The 15,172-nt window shown below is 47.1% G+C and overlaps 1 protein-coding gene across 1 annotated transcript; it reads right to left on the minus strand.

The window, feature by feature from the left end:
* Nucleotides 1–424: 424 nt before the first annotated feature.
* Nucleotides 425–13,039, minus strand: LOC141191718 (gastrula zinc finger protein XlCGF66.1-like). The gene is made up of 7 exons (XM_073661655.1): nucleotides 12,915–13,039; nucleotides 1,843–1,979; nucleotides 1,534–1,713; nucleotides 1,327–1,450; nucleotides 1,146–1,243; nucleotides 860–950; nucleotides 425–432 (listed from the first exon to the last, which is right to left on the minus strand). Exons 2-7 carry the CDS (start codon nucleotides 1,918–1,920, stop codon nucleotides 425–427), a joined length of 579 nt encoding a protein of 192 aa, XP_073517756.1. The 5' UTR covers nucleotides 1,921–1,979; nucleotides 12,915–13,039.
* Between the last annotated feature and the right edge of the window lie 2,133 nt (nucleotides 13,040–15,172).

Genomic DNA, 15,172 nt, shown 5'->3' on the forward strand with positions numbered 1-15,172 from the left:
TAATAATGTAGAGCTAGGGTGTCAGACCAATCCCACCACAATCAAACTATCATACAGAATGTGCAAAAAAAAAAAATTTTTTCTCTGTTACATCCCCAACAACAACATATGTATGAGGGAGAGCTCCAACACTAAACCGGAGTTGCACTCATTTATGGCGGACCATTGGAGGTATGATGAGTCCTGACCAGAAGAGTAGAGAAAGTATTAGTGCCCCCATTTCAGGAGAGATTGTACAGTAATCTGAATTCCTTAGGATCAAAAAAATAATGGAATTCATGACGTGGAGTGAATCCATGAAACCAGGGCTGGAGCCATGCCACCACATCTCCTGCAGGCGTGAATAGATGTATATTACAGCCATCAGCCACGCACAGCTTAGAGACATATCATGGCACAGGTGTAATGTTATTTATGTAGTTTATCAAGATCCTGTTTGAAGATAGTTTGAAAAGTTGAGATAAAGGGAAACTCCGTTGTACAGAAATTAAGTCTTGGCCCTCACTGCACATTTAATGTTGCTGATCGTAAAAGTCGTCAGCACATTCAACGTACGCTGCCTTTTGGTTTTGTAGTTTACAGACATGGGCAGGTGAGAATTAGTATCTTCTACTACCAGAAGTATCTTCTACTACCAGAGGGTAAGTGGATCCTCCAGGTTGTAAGTTCTATAGAAAAGGGCTTTCACAATTTCACAAAATTATCTGTACATTTTTGGGTGGAGGAGAATGTTATGCTCCAGCAGCAAAATGGTGATCACACGATTGTGATACGGCCGGACTACACCACCGATAAAGCAGCCACAGCCGGTGACTGAGAAGAATCTGTGACTTCTCTGCATTAAGTGGTCACTACTCACCTGGGTAGTCATATGTAGGAATCTCCTCCTTACACCGCTCATCACCCCTCACATATGTCTCTGTAATATTAATATGGGTCAGATCTTCACCCTGAAACAAATATATAAGTCACAGACAGATGGAGAAGTCACATGTATGATCAGCTCTAATCCTGCCATCTCCACCGTTCTCATTACACAAGTATAAAACATATAATACTGGGGGACAAAACACGACTGAGCACAAGACCTTCACAGCCGTCTACACATCATAGGGGAGATCTCATGACACCTTCTCTCCATCTACCTGATGATCCTGAGGAACATTGGGATCTTCTTGCTTACAGTCCTGTGGAAGAAGAGGACGGGGACATCTCTCTGGTGTTGTCCTCTTACTGGATGGATCTGGAGGAAACACATACAGGGACTGAATTCATTCCTTTCATACAGATAATTATAGGCCATGTGTATTTAGTCCGGTCTATGACCTGGTGATGTGAGGGGCTGGGGAACCTCCATCATGACGTCCTTGTACAGATCTTTGTGACCTTCTAAATACTCCCACTCCTCCATGGAGAAATAGACAGCGACATCCTGACACCTTATAGGAACCTGACACATACAATGATACAGTCATCCCCCCGATCCCTCCATAGTGTTACTGTATAATGTCCCAGCATTCCCAGCAGTGTCACCTCTCCAGTCAGCAGCTCAATCATCTTGTAGGTGAGTTCTAGGATCTTCTGGTCATTGATGTCCTCATGTATCAGGAAGTGAGACTGAGGTCCTGTGATTGGGCTCAGGGGTCTTCCCCATCCCTCAGACACAGGGTCCTGACAGCGCTCACTAGAGGTCTTCTTCACTACTGTGTAATCCTGGTTATGGAGAGACACATTAATAAATCTCACTACAGACATTTCCAGAGTCCTCACCTCTCCAGTTCTGTCCATCTGTTATTCCCATAGATAAGAATGATGTAATGTGACGTCATCAGAATCTCTCACCTCTCCAGTAACCTGGAAGAGGATCTCTAGGGTGAGGTGTAATATCCTCTCCGCCATCTTGTCTCTGTCCATGTCCATCCTGGATGGTTCAATCACATATAGAGGATCTTCAGTAGAGTATCCAATACTGTAAAGACCTGAATGAGAAGATGATGAGCCGATGTAATATCATAAAAATCCAGTGTAATAAGGGAAACATATGAGATTTATTATTTTACGGTATCTAGTTTTCTTCTTTACATCTAGTAATAAAACCAATATATTTTAGGCCACAGACAACAAGCAGTTTCTTCCTCGGAGTCTGCAGCTGAATACGTTTCTCATAGACTCATCGTCCATAACGCTAATTCTCATCTCATTTACTGCCACTGGAATCGGCATTAGCAATACTGCAGGAGATATTGCCACGCACAGTGTAGGAAAGACAAAGTGCAACACAAAGAGATCAGGGGAAGGGAGCCCAGACACTAAGGACAGAGAGGATGGAGACCTCCTAGGCTGATCTGATCTCACCCTGTCCTTCCCTACCATCCCTATATTGGTTGCTCACCAATCGCCGAACAGGAACCTAAAACACTGTCTCTCTCTAGAGCTAGGGTCTGGCTAGGAAACGAAAAAGGGATGAGCGCTAGTCGCTCCCCATTAACACCAAAGACAGCAAGGGGAGACAGACACGGGGGAAGTAGCTTAGCTTGAGTCGACTTAAGAGAGATTGCACACATGTCCTCTTCCCACCAGAGAGGAAGTAAGAACTGCACTTGCTCCAAGCCTTCACAAAAGGTCATGTGAATATCACCGGCACCTCCCTACTGCAAAGTGAAAGTATTTATACACCCAGGCCAGGGTGTTAACTAGCAACAGGAAGGTAGCCGCTGGGTCTTAGAGTCAAAAAGATATAAGAAGGTGCCTGTAATGCCAAACAAAGATCTCCGGCAACCAACTGCAGGGCGGCTGTCTGTCACATCTGACACACCCGTGAAAGATATTCATTACACGTTACATGAGAACTAACTACCAGGGCTGTGGAGTTGGAAAGCCAAACCTCCAACTCCTCAATTTCCATGATACCAACTCCACGACTCTCTCATACACGGCTCATGTTTAAGTGATAACTACTGTAGCACAGATTCCTCTCAGCTAGAAGTCTAAACTCTTAGATCAGGAATAGGACAGACATTTATAGGACATTTCATAACTTTCCCAAATTCTTATGAAAAAATATTCCCTACAAACTGCATTGAACTACTATACTCAATTTATTATTTATTTTAGGAGTTGGAGTCGGTCCATGTTATACTGATTCCGACTCCACCAAAATGGACACGGACTCCCGACTCCACAGCCCTACTAACTACTTCATTATGAGGAAGACATCTTCATCTTCTACTACGGGTTTAGAAACCTATTTGGCCACAGTCAGTCACTGACTACATCACCACTGGCCGTCTATATGAATGTTTCCCGTCTTCCCCAGACAGTAATCTTCTATCACGTTAGATCTCATGTCTGATTCACACACAGAAGTTTGAGGCATTTAGAAATGCTTTTTTGTTCCACAAACACTGGGGATAGAAATTATTTGATACCAAAGTCTCCATGTACAGTGTTTTATGGGGCTTATTTCTGGTGTTAGGCTTTCCTATATTACAAGAAAAATACCAGGAAAAAGCAATGTTTCAAAAGAAAATTGGTGCCAACAATTCTTGTAAAAAGAAAAAAACATGCAAAAAGCAGAAGACACATTTTATTATTTCAAGTATAAAGGCTCCTGCACCACCTCGTTGATACTTGAACAGATCCACCTGTTATCATGAACATATACCAAAATTCAAGGGTACGTGGTGTTCTGCTCAAAATGCAAAAAGTAATAATCCAGCAAAAAAGAAAATGAAGGCGGCACTCATCAATGTCGTAAAAAAACATCATGTCCCTTATTTCATTTCTAGTTTAAAAGTGGCAAGCATGGAGAGCGGGGAGGAAAAAGACGGACAACAGCCGTTTCGCGTTTGTAACAGCGCTTCTGCGGGTCCAGGTAATAAGGTGACGTAAAGACACAGGTGTAAACACATAAAACTATTTGTCCCCTTTTTATTAGGATTAGAGAGTGCCTTCATTCTATAGAGACAAAAAAAGATCACAGAGGTTTATCAAACATGTAACTGACTGTCATGGTGCCGACTCAAAAGTCTTGAAATTTGCCGGGTTAGAAATAGTTAAATCCCCTGATAGAGGGGGGGGGGAATCACAAAAAAATACTTCTGCAAAGAGAAGCTTAGTCGATTCTGTGATCCAACGCTAATGGCCCTTTAGGATTAAACAATTGATCCTATTTTTCTTTGTTTTTATAACATTTTATATTTGTTTTTTTAACATGTTGCAGCCTGCAGTAACTCTCGCTCCACTATACCGCTGCACGACCAGCTCTACCCCCGCATACTGTATCCTCACCCATCCCCTGTAGACTGTGAGCCCTCGCGGGCAGGGTCCTCGCTCCTCCTGTACCACTCGCCGACTTGTATTGTTCAAAATTTATTGTAATTGTTTGTGCTATGTACTGTACAGACCAAAAGTTTGGACACACCTTCTCATTTAAAGATTTTTCTATATTTTCATGACTATGAAAATTGTACATTCACACTGAAGGCATCAAAACTATGAATTAACACATGTGGAATTATATACTTAACAAAAAAGTGTGAAACAACTGAAAATATGTCTTATATTCTAGGTTCTTCATAGTAGCCACCTTTTGCTTTGATGACTGCTTTGCACACTCTTGGCATTCTCTTGATGAGCTTCAAGAGGTAGTCACCGGAAATGGTTTTCACTTCACAGGTGTGCCCTGTCAGGTTTAATAAGTGGGATTTCTTGCCTTATGAATGGGGTTGAGACCAGCAGTTGTGTTGTGCAGAAGTCTGGTGAATACACAGCTGCTAGTCCTACTGAATAGACTGTTAGAATTTGTATTATGGCAAGAAAAAAGCAGCTAAGTAAAGAAAAACGAGTGGCCATCATTACTTCAAGAAATGAAGGTCAGTCAGTCCGAAAAATTAGGCAAACTTTGAAAGTGTCCCCAAGTGCAGTTGCAAAAACCATCAAGCGCTACAAAGAAACTGGCTCACATGAGGACCACCCCAGGAAAGGAAGACCAAGAGTCACCTCTGCTCCTGAGGATAAGTTTATCCGAGTCACCAGCCTCAGAAATCGCAGGTTAACAGCAGCTCAGATTAGAGACCAGGTCAATGCCACACAGAGTTCTAGCAGCAGACACATCTCTACAAAAACTGTTAAGATGAGACTTTGTGCAGCAGGCCTTCATGGTAAAATAGCGGCTAGGAAACCACTGCAAAGGATAGGCAACAAGCAGAAGAGACATGCTTGGGCTAAATAACACAAGGAATAGACATTAGACCAGTGGAAATCTGTGCTTTGGTCTGATGAGTTCAAATTTGAGATCTTTGGTTCCAACCACCATGTCTTTGTGCGACGCAGAAAAGGTGAACGGATGGACTCTACATGCCTGGTTCCCACCGTGAAGCATGGAGGAGGAGGTGTGATGGTGTGAGGGTGCTTTGCTGGTGACACTGTTGGGGATTTATTCAAAATTGAAGGCATACTGAGCCAGCATGGCTACCACAGCATCTTGCAGCGGCATGCTATTCCATCCGGTTTGCGTTTAGTTGGACCATCATTTATTTTTTAACAGGACAATGACCCCAAACACACCTCCAGGCTGTGTAAGGGCTATTTGACCAAGAAGGAGAGTGATGGGGTGCTACGCCAGATGACCTGGCCTCCACAGTCACCAGACCTGAACCCAATCGAGATGGTTTGGGGTGAGCTGGACCGCAGAGTGAAGGCAAAAGGGCCAACAAGTGCTAAGCATCGCTGGGAACTCCTTCAAGATTGTTGGAAGACCATTTCCGGTGACTACCTCTTGTAGCTCATCAAGAGAATGCCTAGAATGTGCAAGGCTGTCATCAAAGCAAAAGGTGGCTACTTTGAAGAACCTAGAATATAAGACATATTTTCAGTTGTTTCACACTTTTTTGTTAAGTATATAATTCCACATGTGTTAATTCATAGTTTTGATGCCTTCAGTGTGAATGTACAATTTTCATAGTCATGAAAATACAGAAAAATCTTTAAATGAGAAGGTGTGTCTGTACTGTATATCCCCTTCAAATGGATTGAATGGCGCTATAATAATAAATAATAATAACAATGTTGTTGACGTATTATGTGTTTACACCTGTTTAAAAGGAAGTGTCTCTACGTCACCTGATTACCAGGACCCGCAGAAGCGCTGCTACAAGCGCGAAACGGCGGTTGTCCGTCTATTTCCTCCCCGCTCTCCATGCTTGCCACTTTTAAACTAGAAATGAAATAAAGGACATGACGTTTCTTCGAGACTGGTAAATGCCGTCTTAATTTTTCTTTTTTGCTGGATTATTACTTTTTATTATTAACAAGTTAAACAGTTGATTTAAAAAAAATTAACTCTTTTAGGCACCATAACAGATGTACACCGCAGGGGTGAACAGGTGCAGCCGCAACAAAAACCCTGACAGCTGAACCACTTGCTGCTGTCCAAAGCAAACATGGCATCTAAGAAGGTTTGACTCAACGGACCTCCTCCCCCAAGTACTCGATAGTATGGGACTGCCTAGATACTACGGTACTTAAATGCCTAATAATGGTGCCTGGCAGTGAAGTATCTAGAGTCTGATGGGCCCCATCATTCAGAATATATATATATATATATATATATATATATATATATATATATATATTGTAAAGCGGCGGTGTTCACACCGTGCAGTAACTGAGGCAGTGACCCAAGCAAGTCCAACATAAACAGCTTTTATTTCAGCAACTCACGGGTTAACAGAAAGTCCTCCGGTTCGCAGCCGGGTTAACAGAAAGTCCATACACAATGGTTGCCGTGGGCAAAGGCTGTGCCGGCCGCTCAGAGCCTGACAGGTGCAGAGGGTTCCCAGGCATGGGTTCAGCCACCCTCAATCCTGCTGAGGTTTCCTGCTGTGCTCCTAGCAGGTTCCAACATAGAACAACAATAATCCTTAGAGCATGGGTTTTAAAGGATCTGTGGCAAGAGCCACTGGAAAACCCGGGTTGGACGGAGGAGGCCGCCCCACTGCCTCCTGTGACCTCCTCCCAGAAATGAAGGCCCTGTCAGGTTTTTACTAATCTGCCTTAGCCAGATAGCCTGACTAGGTCAATGCTCACCTTCATTCCTGCATTGTAGCCACAGGTGTGTCTGTGACTGCAATGCACTCCAATGGTTTTAATAGGTCTCTGTACACATTCTGGGGGAGATATACCGTCCCTCGTACACGAGCCGGGTCACTGCCTCACAATATATATTGTATAAGGATAGGTAAGAAACAATAAGTATATGTAAAAAAAAAACGAAAATAACAAAAAAGAAGATAAGTATAGGTAGGGAAGGATAAGTATTGATAAAAAAGCATAACTATAGATAAATATAGGTAAGAAACAATAAGTATATTTAAAAAAAAAAAAAAGTATAGGTAAAAAAAGATAAGAATACATAATAAAGGCTAAATATATTTCAATTCAATAAAAATAAGAAAAAAGGGTAAGTGTAATTAAGGATAAGTATAGCTAGGTTAGGATAACTGTAGGTACGAGAGGATAAGTATGGGAAAAAAGAAGAAATATAGGTAAGTACACTGCTCAAAAAAATAAAGTGAACACTTAAACAACAGAATATAACTCCAAGTAAATCAAACTTCTGTGAAATCAAACTGTTCACTTAGGAAGCAACACTGATTGACAATCAATTTCACATGCTGTTGTACAAATGAAATAGACAATAGATGGAAATTATTGGCAATTATCAAGTCGCCCTCAATAAAGGAGTGGTTGTGCAGGTGGGGACCACAGACCACATCTCAGTACCAATGCTTTCTGGCTGATGTTTGGGTCACTTTTGAATGTTGGTTGTGCTTTCACACTCGTGATAGCATGAGACGGACTCTACAACCCACAGAAGTTGCTCAGGTAATGCAACTCATCCAGGATGGCACATCAATGGGAGCTGTGGCAAGAAGGTTTGCTGTGTCTGTCAGCGTAGTGTCCAGAGGCTGGAGGCGCTACCAGAAGACAGGCCAGTACACCAGGAGACGTGGAGAGGGCCGTAGGAGGGCAACAACCCAGCAGCAGGACTGCCTCCAGCAGGCCACAAATGTGCATGTGTCTGCACAAACGGTTAGAAACCGAATCCATGAGGGTGGTATGAGGGCCCGACGTCCACAGATGGGGGGTTGTGATCACAGCCCAACACCGTGCAGGACACTTAGCATTTGCCACAGAACACCAGGATTGGCAAAGTCGCCATTGGCGCCCTGGGCTCTTCACAAATGAAAGCAGGTTCACACTGAGCACATGTGACAGACGTGACAGAGTCTGGAGACGCCGTGGAGAGCGATCTGCTGCTTGCAACATCCTTCAGCATGACCGGTTTGGCAGTGGGTCTGTAATGGTGTGGGGTGGCATTTCTTTGGAGGGCCGCACAGCCCTCCACGTGCTCGCCAGAGGTAGCCTGACTGCCATTAGGTACCGAGATGAGATCCTCAGACCCCTTGTGAGACCATATGCTGGAGCGGTTGGCCCTGGGTTTCTCCTAATGCAGGACAATGCCAGACCTCATGTGGCTGGAGTGTGTCAGCAGTTCCTGCAAGATGAAGGCATTGAAGCTATGGACTGGCCGCCCGTTCCCCAGACCTGAATCCGATTGAGCACATCTGGGACATCATGTCTCGCTCCATCCACCAACATCACGTTGCACCACAGACTGTCCAGGAGTTGGCGGATGCTTTAGTCCAGGTCTGGGAGGAGATCCCACAGGAGACCATCCGCAACCTCATCAGGAGCATGCCCAGGCATTGTAGGGAGGTAATACAGGCACATGGAGGCCACACACAATACTGAGCCTCATTGTGACTTGTTTTAAGGACATTACATCAAAGTTGGATCAGCCTGTAGTGCGTTTTTCCACTTTAATTTTGGGGGTGACTCCAAATCCAGGCCTCCATTGGTTAATAAATTTGATTTCCATTGATGATTTTTGTGTGATTTTGTTGTCAACTTTGTACAGAACAAAGTATTCAATGAGAATATTTCATTCATTCAGATCTAGGATGTGTTATTTCAGGGTTCCCTTTATTTTTTTGAGTAGTGTGTATATATTATGTTCGATCTAAATATCTTGATTATTGTATCAAAAAATGATTAAATGTCTGATGTTCACATTATACTACAATAAATTTTTCACTTAAATATAAACAATATATGTGGGAGTCGGCGTAAGGGAAATTGAGGAGTCGGAGTCGCAGGTTTGGCTTACCGACTCCACAGCCCTGACTACAACCCCCCAACCGACAGTCTCCTCCCCCGTTCCTGTAGAATGTAAGCCCGCAGGGGCAGGGTCCTCCTCCCCCTGTACCCGTCTATCATTGTTAGTTTACTGTAAGCGATATCTGTATTTGGTATGTAACCCCTTCTTATGTACAGCACCATGGAATCAATGGCGCTATATAAATAATAATAATACAAATGGGGGCACATAGGCGACATTACTAATATACTAATATATGGGAGCACATAGGCGACATTACTAATTTATGGGGGCACATAGGCGACATTACTAATATATGGGGGCACACAGGGGGCATTACTGATATATGGGGGCACATAGGCGACATTACTAATATATGGGGGCACACAGGGGACATTACTGATATACTGGGGCACACAGGGGGCATTACTAATATATGGGAGCACATAGGCGACATTACTAATATATGGGGGCACATAGGCGACATTACTAATACATGGGGGCACACGGGGGCATTACTAATACATGGGGGCACAGAGGGGGCATTACTGATATATGGGGGCACACAGGGGGCATTACTGATACATGGGGCACACAGGGGATATTACTTATACATGGGGCACACAGGGGGCATTACTGATACATGGGGGCACACAGGGGGCATTACTAATACATGGGGGCACATAGGCGACATTACTAATACATGGGGGCACACGGGGCATTACTAATACATGGGGCACACAGGGGGCATTACTGATATATGGGGGCATTACTAATACATGGGGGCACACAGGGGACATTACTGATATATGGGGGTACACAGGGGGCATTACTAATACATGGGGGCATTACTAATACATGGGGGCACATAGGCGACATTACTAATACATGGGGGCACATAGGCGACATTACTAATACATGGGGGCACACGGGGCATTACTAATACATGGGGCACACAGGGGACATTACTGATATATGGGGGCACACAGGGGACATTACTGATATATGGGGGCACACAGGGGGCATTACTGATATATGGGGGCACACAGGGTACATTACTGATATATGGGGGCACACAGGGGGCATTACTGATATATGGGGGCACACAGGGTACATTACTGATATATGGGGGCACACAGGGGACATTACTGATATATGGGGGCACACAGGGAACATTACTGATATATTGGGGCACACAGGGGGCATTACTGATATATGGGGGCACACAGGGGGCATTACTGATATATGGGGGCACACAGGGGGCATTACTGATATATGGGGGCACACAGGGGGCATTACTGATATATGGGGGCACACGGGACATTACTGATATATGGGGGCATACAGGGAACATTACTGATATATGGGGGCACACAGGGGGCATTACTGATATATGGGGGCACACAGGGGATATTACTGATATATGGGGCACACAGGGGACATTACTTATATATGGGGGCACACAGGGGACATTACTGATATATGGGGGCACACAGGGGACATTACTGATATATGGGGGCACACAGGGGACATTACTGATATATGGGGCACACAGGGGACATTACTAATATATGGGGGCACACAGGGGATATTACTGATATATGGGGGCACACAGGGGACATTACTGATATATGGGGGCACACAGGGGACATTACTGATATATGGGGGCACACGGGATATTACTGATATATGGGGGTACACAGGGGACATTACTGATATATGGGGCACACAGGGGACATTACTGATATATGGGGGCACACAGGGGACATTACTGATATATGGGGCACACAGGGGATATTACTGATATATGGGGCACACAGGGGACATTACTGATATATGGGGGCACACAGGGGATATTACTGATATATGGGGGTACACAGGGGACATTACTGATATATGGGGCACACAGGGGACATTACTGATATATGGGGCACACAGGGGATATTACTGATATATGGGGGTACACAGGGGACATTACTGATATATGGGGGCACACAGGGGATATTACTGATATATGGGGGTACACAGGGGATATTACTGATATATGGGGGTACACAGGGGATATTACTGATATATGGGGGTACACAGGGGACATTACTGATATATGGGGCACACAGGGGACATTACTGATATATGGGGGCACACAGGGGATATTACTGACATATGGGGGCACACAGGGGATATTACTGATATATGGGGGTACACAGGGGATATTACTGATATATGGGGGTACACAGGGGACATTACTGATATATGGGGCACACAGGGGACATTACTGATATATGGGGGCACACAGGGGACATTACTGATATATGGGGGCACACAGGGGATATTACTGATATATGGGGGCACACAGGGGACATTACTGATATATGGGGGCACACAGGGGACATTACTGATATATGGGGGCACACGGGATATTACTGATATATGGGGGTACACAGGGGACATTACTGATATATGGGGGCACACAGGGGACATTACTGATATATGGGGGCACACAGGGGACATTACTGATATATGGGGGCACACAGGGGACATTACTGATATATGGGGCACACAGGGGATATTACTGATATATGGGGCACACAGGGGACATTACTGATATATGGGGGCACACAGGGGATATTACTGATATATGGGGGTACACAGGGGACATTACTGATATATGGGGCACACAGGGGACATTACTGATATATGGGGGCACACAGGGGATATTACTGATATATGGGGGTACACAGGGGATATTACTGATATATGGGGGTACACAGGGGACATTACTGATATATGGGGCACACAGGGGACATTACTGATATATGGGGGCACACAGGGGATATTACTGATATATGGGGGTACACAGGGGATATTACTGATATATGGGGGTACACAGGGGATATTACTGATATATGGGGGTACACAGGGGACATTACTGATATATGGGGGTACACAGGGGACATTACTGATATATGGGGCACACAGGGGACATTACTGATATATGGGGGCACACAGGGGATATTACTGATATATGGGGGCACACAGGGGATATTACTGATATATGGGGGCACACAGGGGATATTACTGATATATGGGGGCACACAGGGGATATTACTGATATATGGGGCACACAGGGGACATTACTGATATATGGGGGTACACAGGGGATATTACTGATATATGGGGGTACACAGGGGATATTACTGATATATGGGGCACACAGGGGACATTACTGATATATGGGGGTACACAGGGGATATTACTGATATATGGGGGTACACAGGGGATATTACTGATATATGGGGGTACACAGGGGATATTACTGATATATGGGGCACACAGGGGACATTACTGATATATGGGGGCACACAGGGGATATTACTGATATATGGGGGCACACAGGGGGCAGTAATACTATTTCGGGCACATAGGAGGAGTTCTGAGGGGAATATTATCTTGTGGGGTCACAGGGGAGAAGGGAGAGTTATTACAGCGGCCGGTACAGAGGGGAGGCCATTACTGTCTGGAGGAGAAAAGGAAACCGCAATCACTGCAGAGACACAAATAGGAATCGCAGGTGTGAATAAGGACTATAGTGAGTGTGATAATTGTGTACAGCGCTGCAGAGTATGGCGGCGATATAGAAGGAAGAAATAATCCGCATAGAGAATAACGCGGAGTCTGCACAGAGCCGCACCTGCAGAGCCGCACACCGGAACAGGAGGAGCCACGTGGGGAAAGGCAGCGTGAAGTATGGAAGCTGCTGATTGGATGACGTCACCAAAAAGGGCGGGGCCTCTTCCAGTCCAGTGCGGTAGAAGCTGAATCCTAGGACCTCTGTTGACGTCACACCCATGTGACCATGCGGAGAGATGATGTCACTGGAAGGGGCGGCGCCTTCACACACCGCTGAGCCGATGGCAGGAAGCAGCGCTCAGTGCTGCTGTGCTGAGGTGTCTACATCGGAGCTGTTCTGTGCTCCTCATTGTCTCCTGCGCTGTACACAGTCCCGCACTGCCACCACTAGATGGCGCTGCTCCCGGCTCCTCATTGTCTCCTGCGCTGTACACAGTCCCGCACTGCCACCACTAGATGGCGCTGCTCCCGGCTCCTCATTGTCTCCTGCGCTGTACACAGTTCCGCACTGCCACCACTAGATGGCGCTGCTCCCGGCTCCTCATTGTCTCCTGCGCTGTACACAGTTCCGCACTGCCACCACTAGATGGCGCTGCTCCCGGCTCCTCATTGTCTCCTGCGCTGTACACAGTCCCGCACTGCCACCTCTAGATGGCGCTGCTCCCGGCTCCTCATTGTCTCCTGCGCTGTACACAGTCCCGCACTGCCACCACTAGATGGCGCTGCTCCCGGCTCCTCATTGTCTCCTGCGCTGTACACAGTCCCGCACTGCCACCACTAGATGGCGCTGCTCCCGGCTCCTCATTGTCTCCTGCGCTGTACACAGTTCCGCACTGCCACCACTAGATGGCGCTGCTCCCGGCTCCTCATTATCTCCTGCGCTGTACACAGTTCCGCACTGCCACCACTAGATGGCGCTGCTCCCGGCTCCTCATTGTCTCCTGCGCTGTACACAGTCCCGCACTGCCACCACTAGATGGCGCTGCTCCCGGCTCCTCATTGTCTCCTGCGCTGTACACAGTCCCGCACTGCCACCACTAGATGGCGCTGCTCCCGGCTCCTCATTGTCTCCTGCGCTGTACACAGTTCCGCACTGCCACCACTAGATGGCGCTGCTCCCGGCTCCTCATTGTCTCCTGCGCTGTACACAGTTCCGCACTGCCACCACTAGATGGCGCTGCTCCCGGCTCCTCATTGTCTCCTGCGCTGTACACAGTCCCGCACTGCCACCTCTAGATGGCGCTGCTCCCGGCTCCTCATTGTCTCCTGCGCTGTACACAGTCCCGCACTGCCACCACTAGATGGCGCTGCTCCCGGCTCCTCATTGTCTCCTGCGCTGTACACAGTCCCGCACTGCCACCACTAGATGGCGCTGCTCCCGGCTCCTCATTGTCTCCTGCGCTGTACACAGTTCCGCACTGCCACCACTAGATGGCGCTGCTCCCGGCTCCTCATTGTCTCCTGCGATGTACACAGTTCCGCACTGCCACCACTAGATGGCGCTGCTCCCGGCTCCTCATTGTCTCCTGCGCTGTACACAGTTCCGCACTGCCACCACTAGATGGCGCTGCTCCCGGCTCCTCATTGTCTCCTGTGCTGTACACAGTTCCGCACTGCCACCACTAGATGGCGCTGCTCCCGCCTCCTCATTGTCTCCTGCGCTGTACACAGTTCCGCACTGCCACCACTAGATGGCGCTGCTCCCGGCTCCTCATTGTCTCCTGCGCTGTACACAGTTCCGCACTGCCACCTCTAGATGGCGCTGCTCCCGGCTCCTCATTGTCTCCTGCGCTGTACACAGTTCCGCACTGCCACCACTAGATGGCGCTGCTCCCGGCTCCTCATTGTCTCCTGCGCTGTACACAGTCCCGCACTGCCACCACTAGATGGCGCTGCTCCCGGCTCCTCATTGTCTCCTGCGCTGTACACAGTCCCGCACTGCCACCACTAGATGGTGCTGCTCCCGGCTCCTCATTGTCTCCTGCGCTGTACACAGTTCCGCACTGCCACCACTAGATGGCGCTGCTCCCGGCTCCTCATTGTCTCCTGCGCTGTACACAGTCCCGCACTGCCACCACTAGATGGCGCTGCTCCCGGCTCCTCATTGTCTCCTGCGCTGTACACAGTTCCGCACTGCCACCACTAGATGGCGCTGCTCCCGGCTCCTCATTGTCTCCTGCGCTGTACACAGTCCCGCACTGCCATCACTGGATGGCGCTGCTCCCGGCTCCTCATTGTCTCCTGCGCTGTACACAGTCCCGCACTGCCATCACTAGATGGCGCTGCTCCCGGCTCCTCATTGTCTCCTGCGCTGTACAC

The sequence above is a fragment of the Phyllobates terribilis genome, unplaced genomic scaffold (genome assembly GCF_046119375.1).
Source record: "Phyllobates terribilis strain yellow unplaced genomic scaffold, ASM4611937v1 Scaffold_51__1_contigs__length_9155689, whole genome shotgun sequence".
In the NCBI taxonomy this organism is placed as follows: Eukaryota; Metazoa; Chordata; class Amphibia; order Anura; family Dendrobatidae; genus Phyllobates; species Phyllobates terribilis.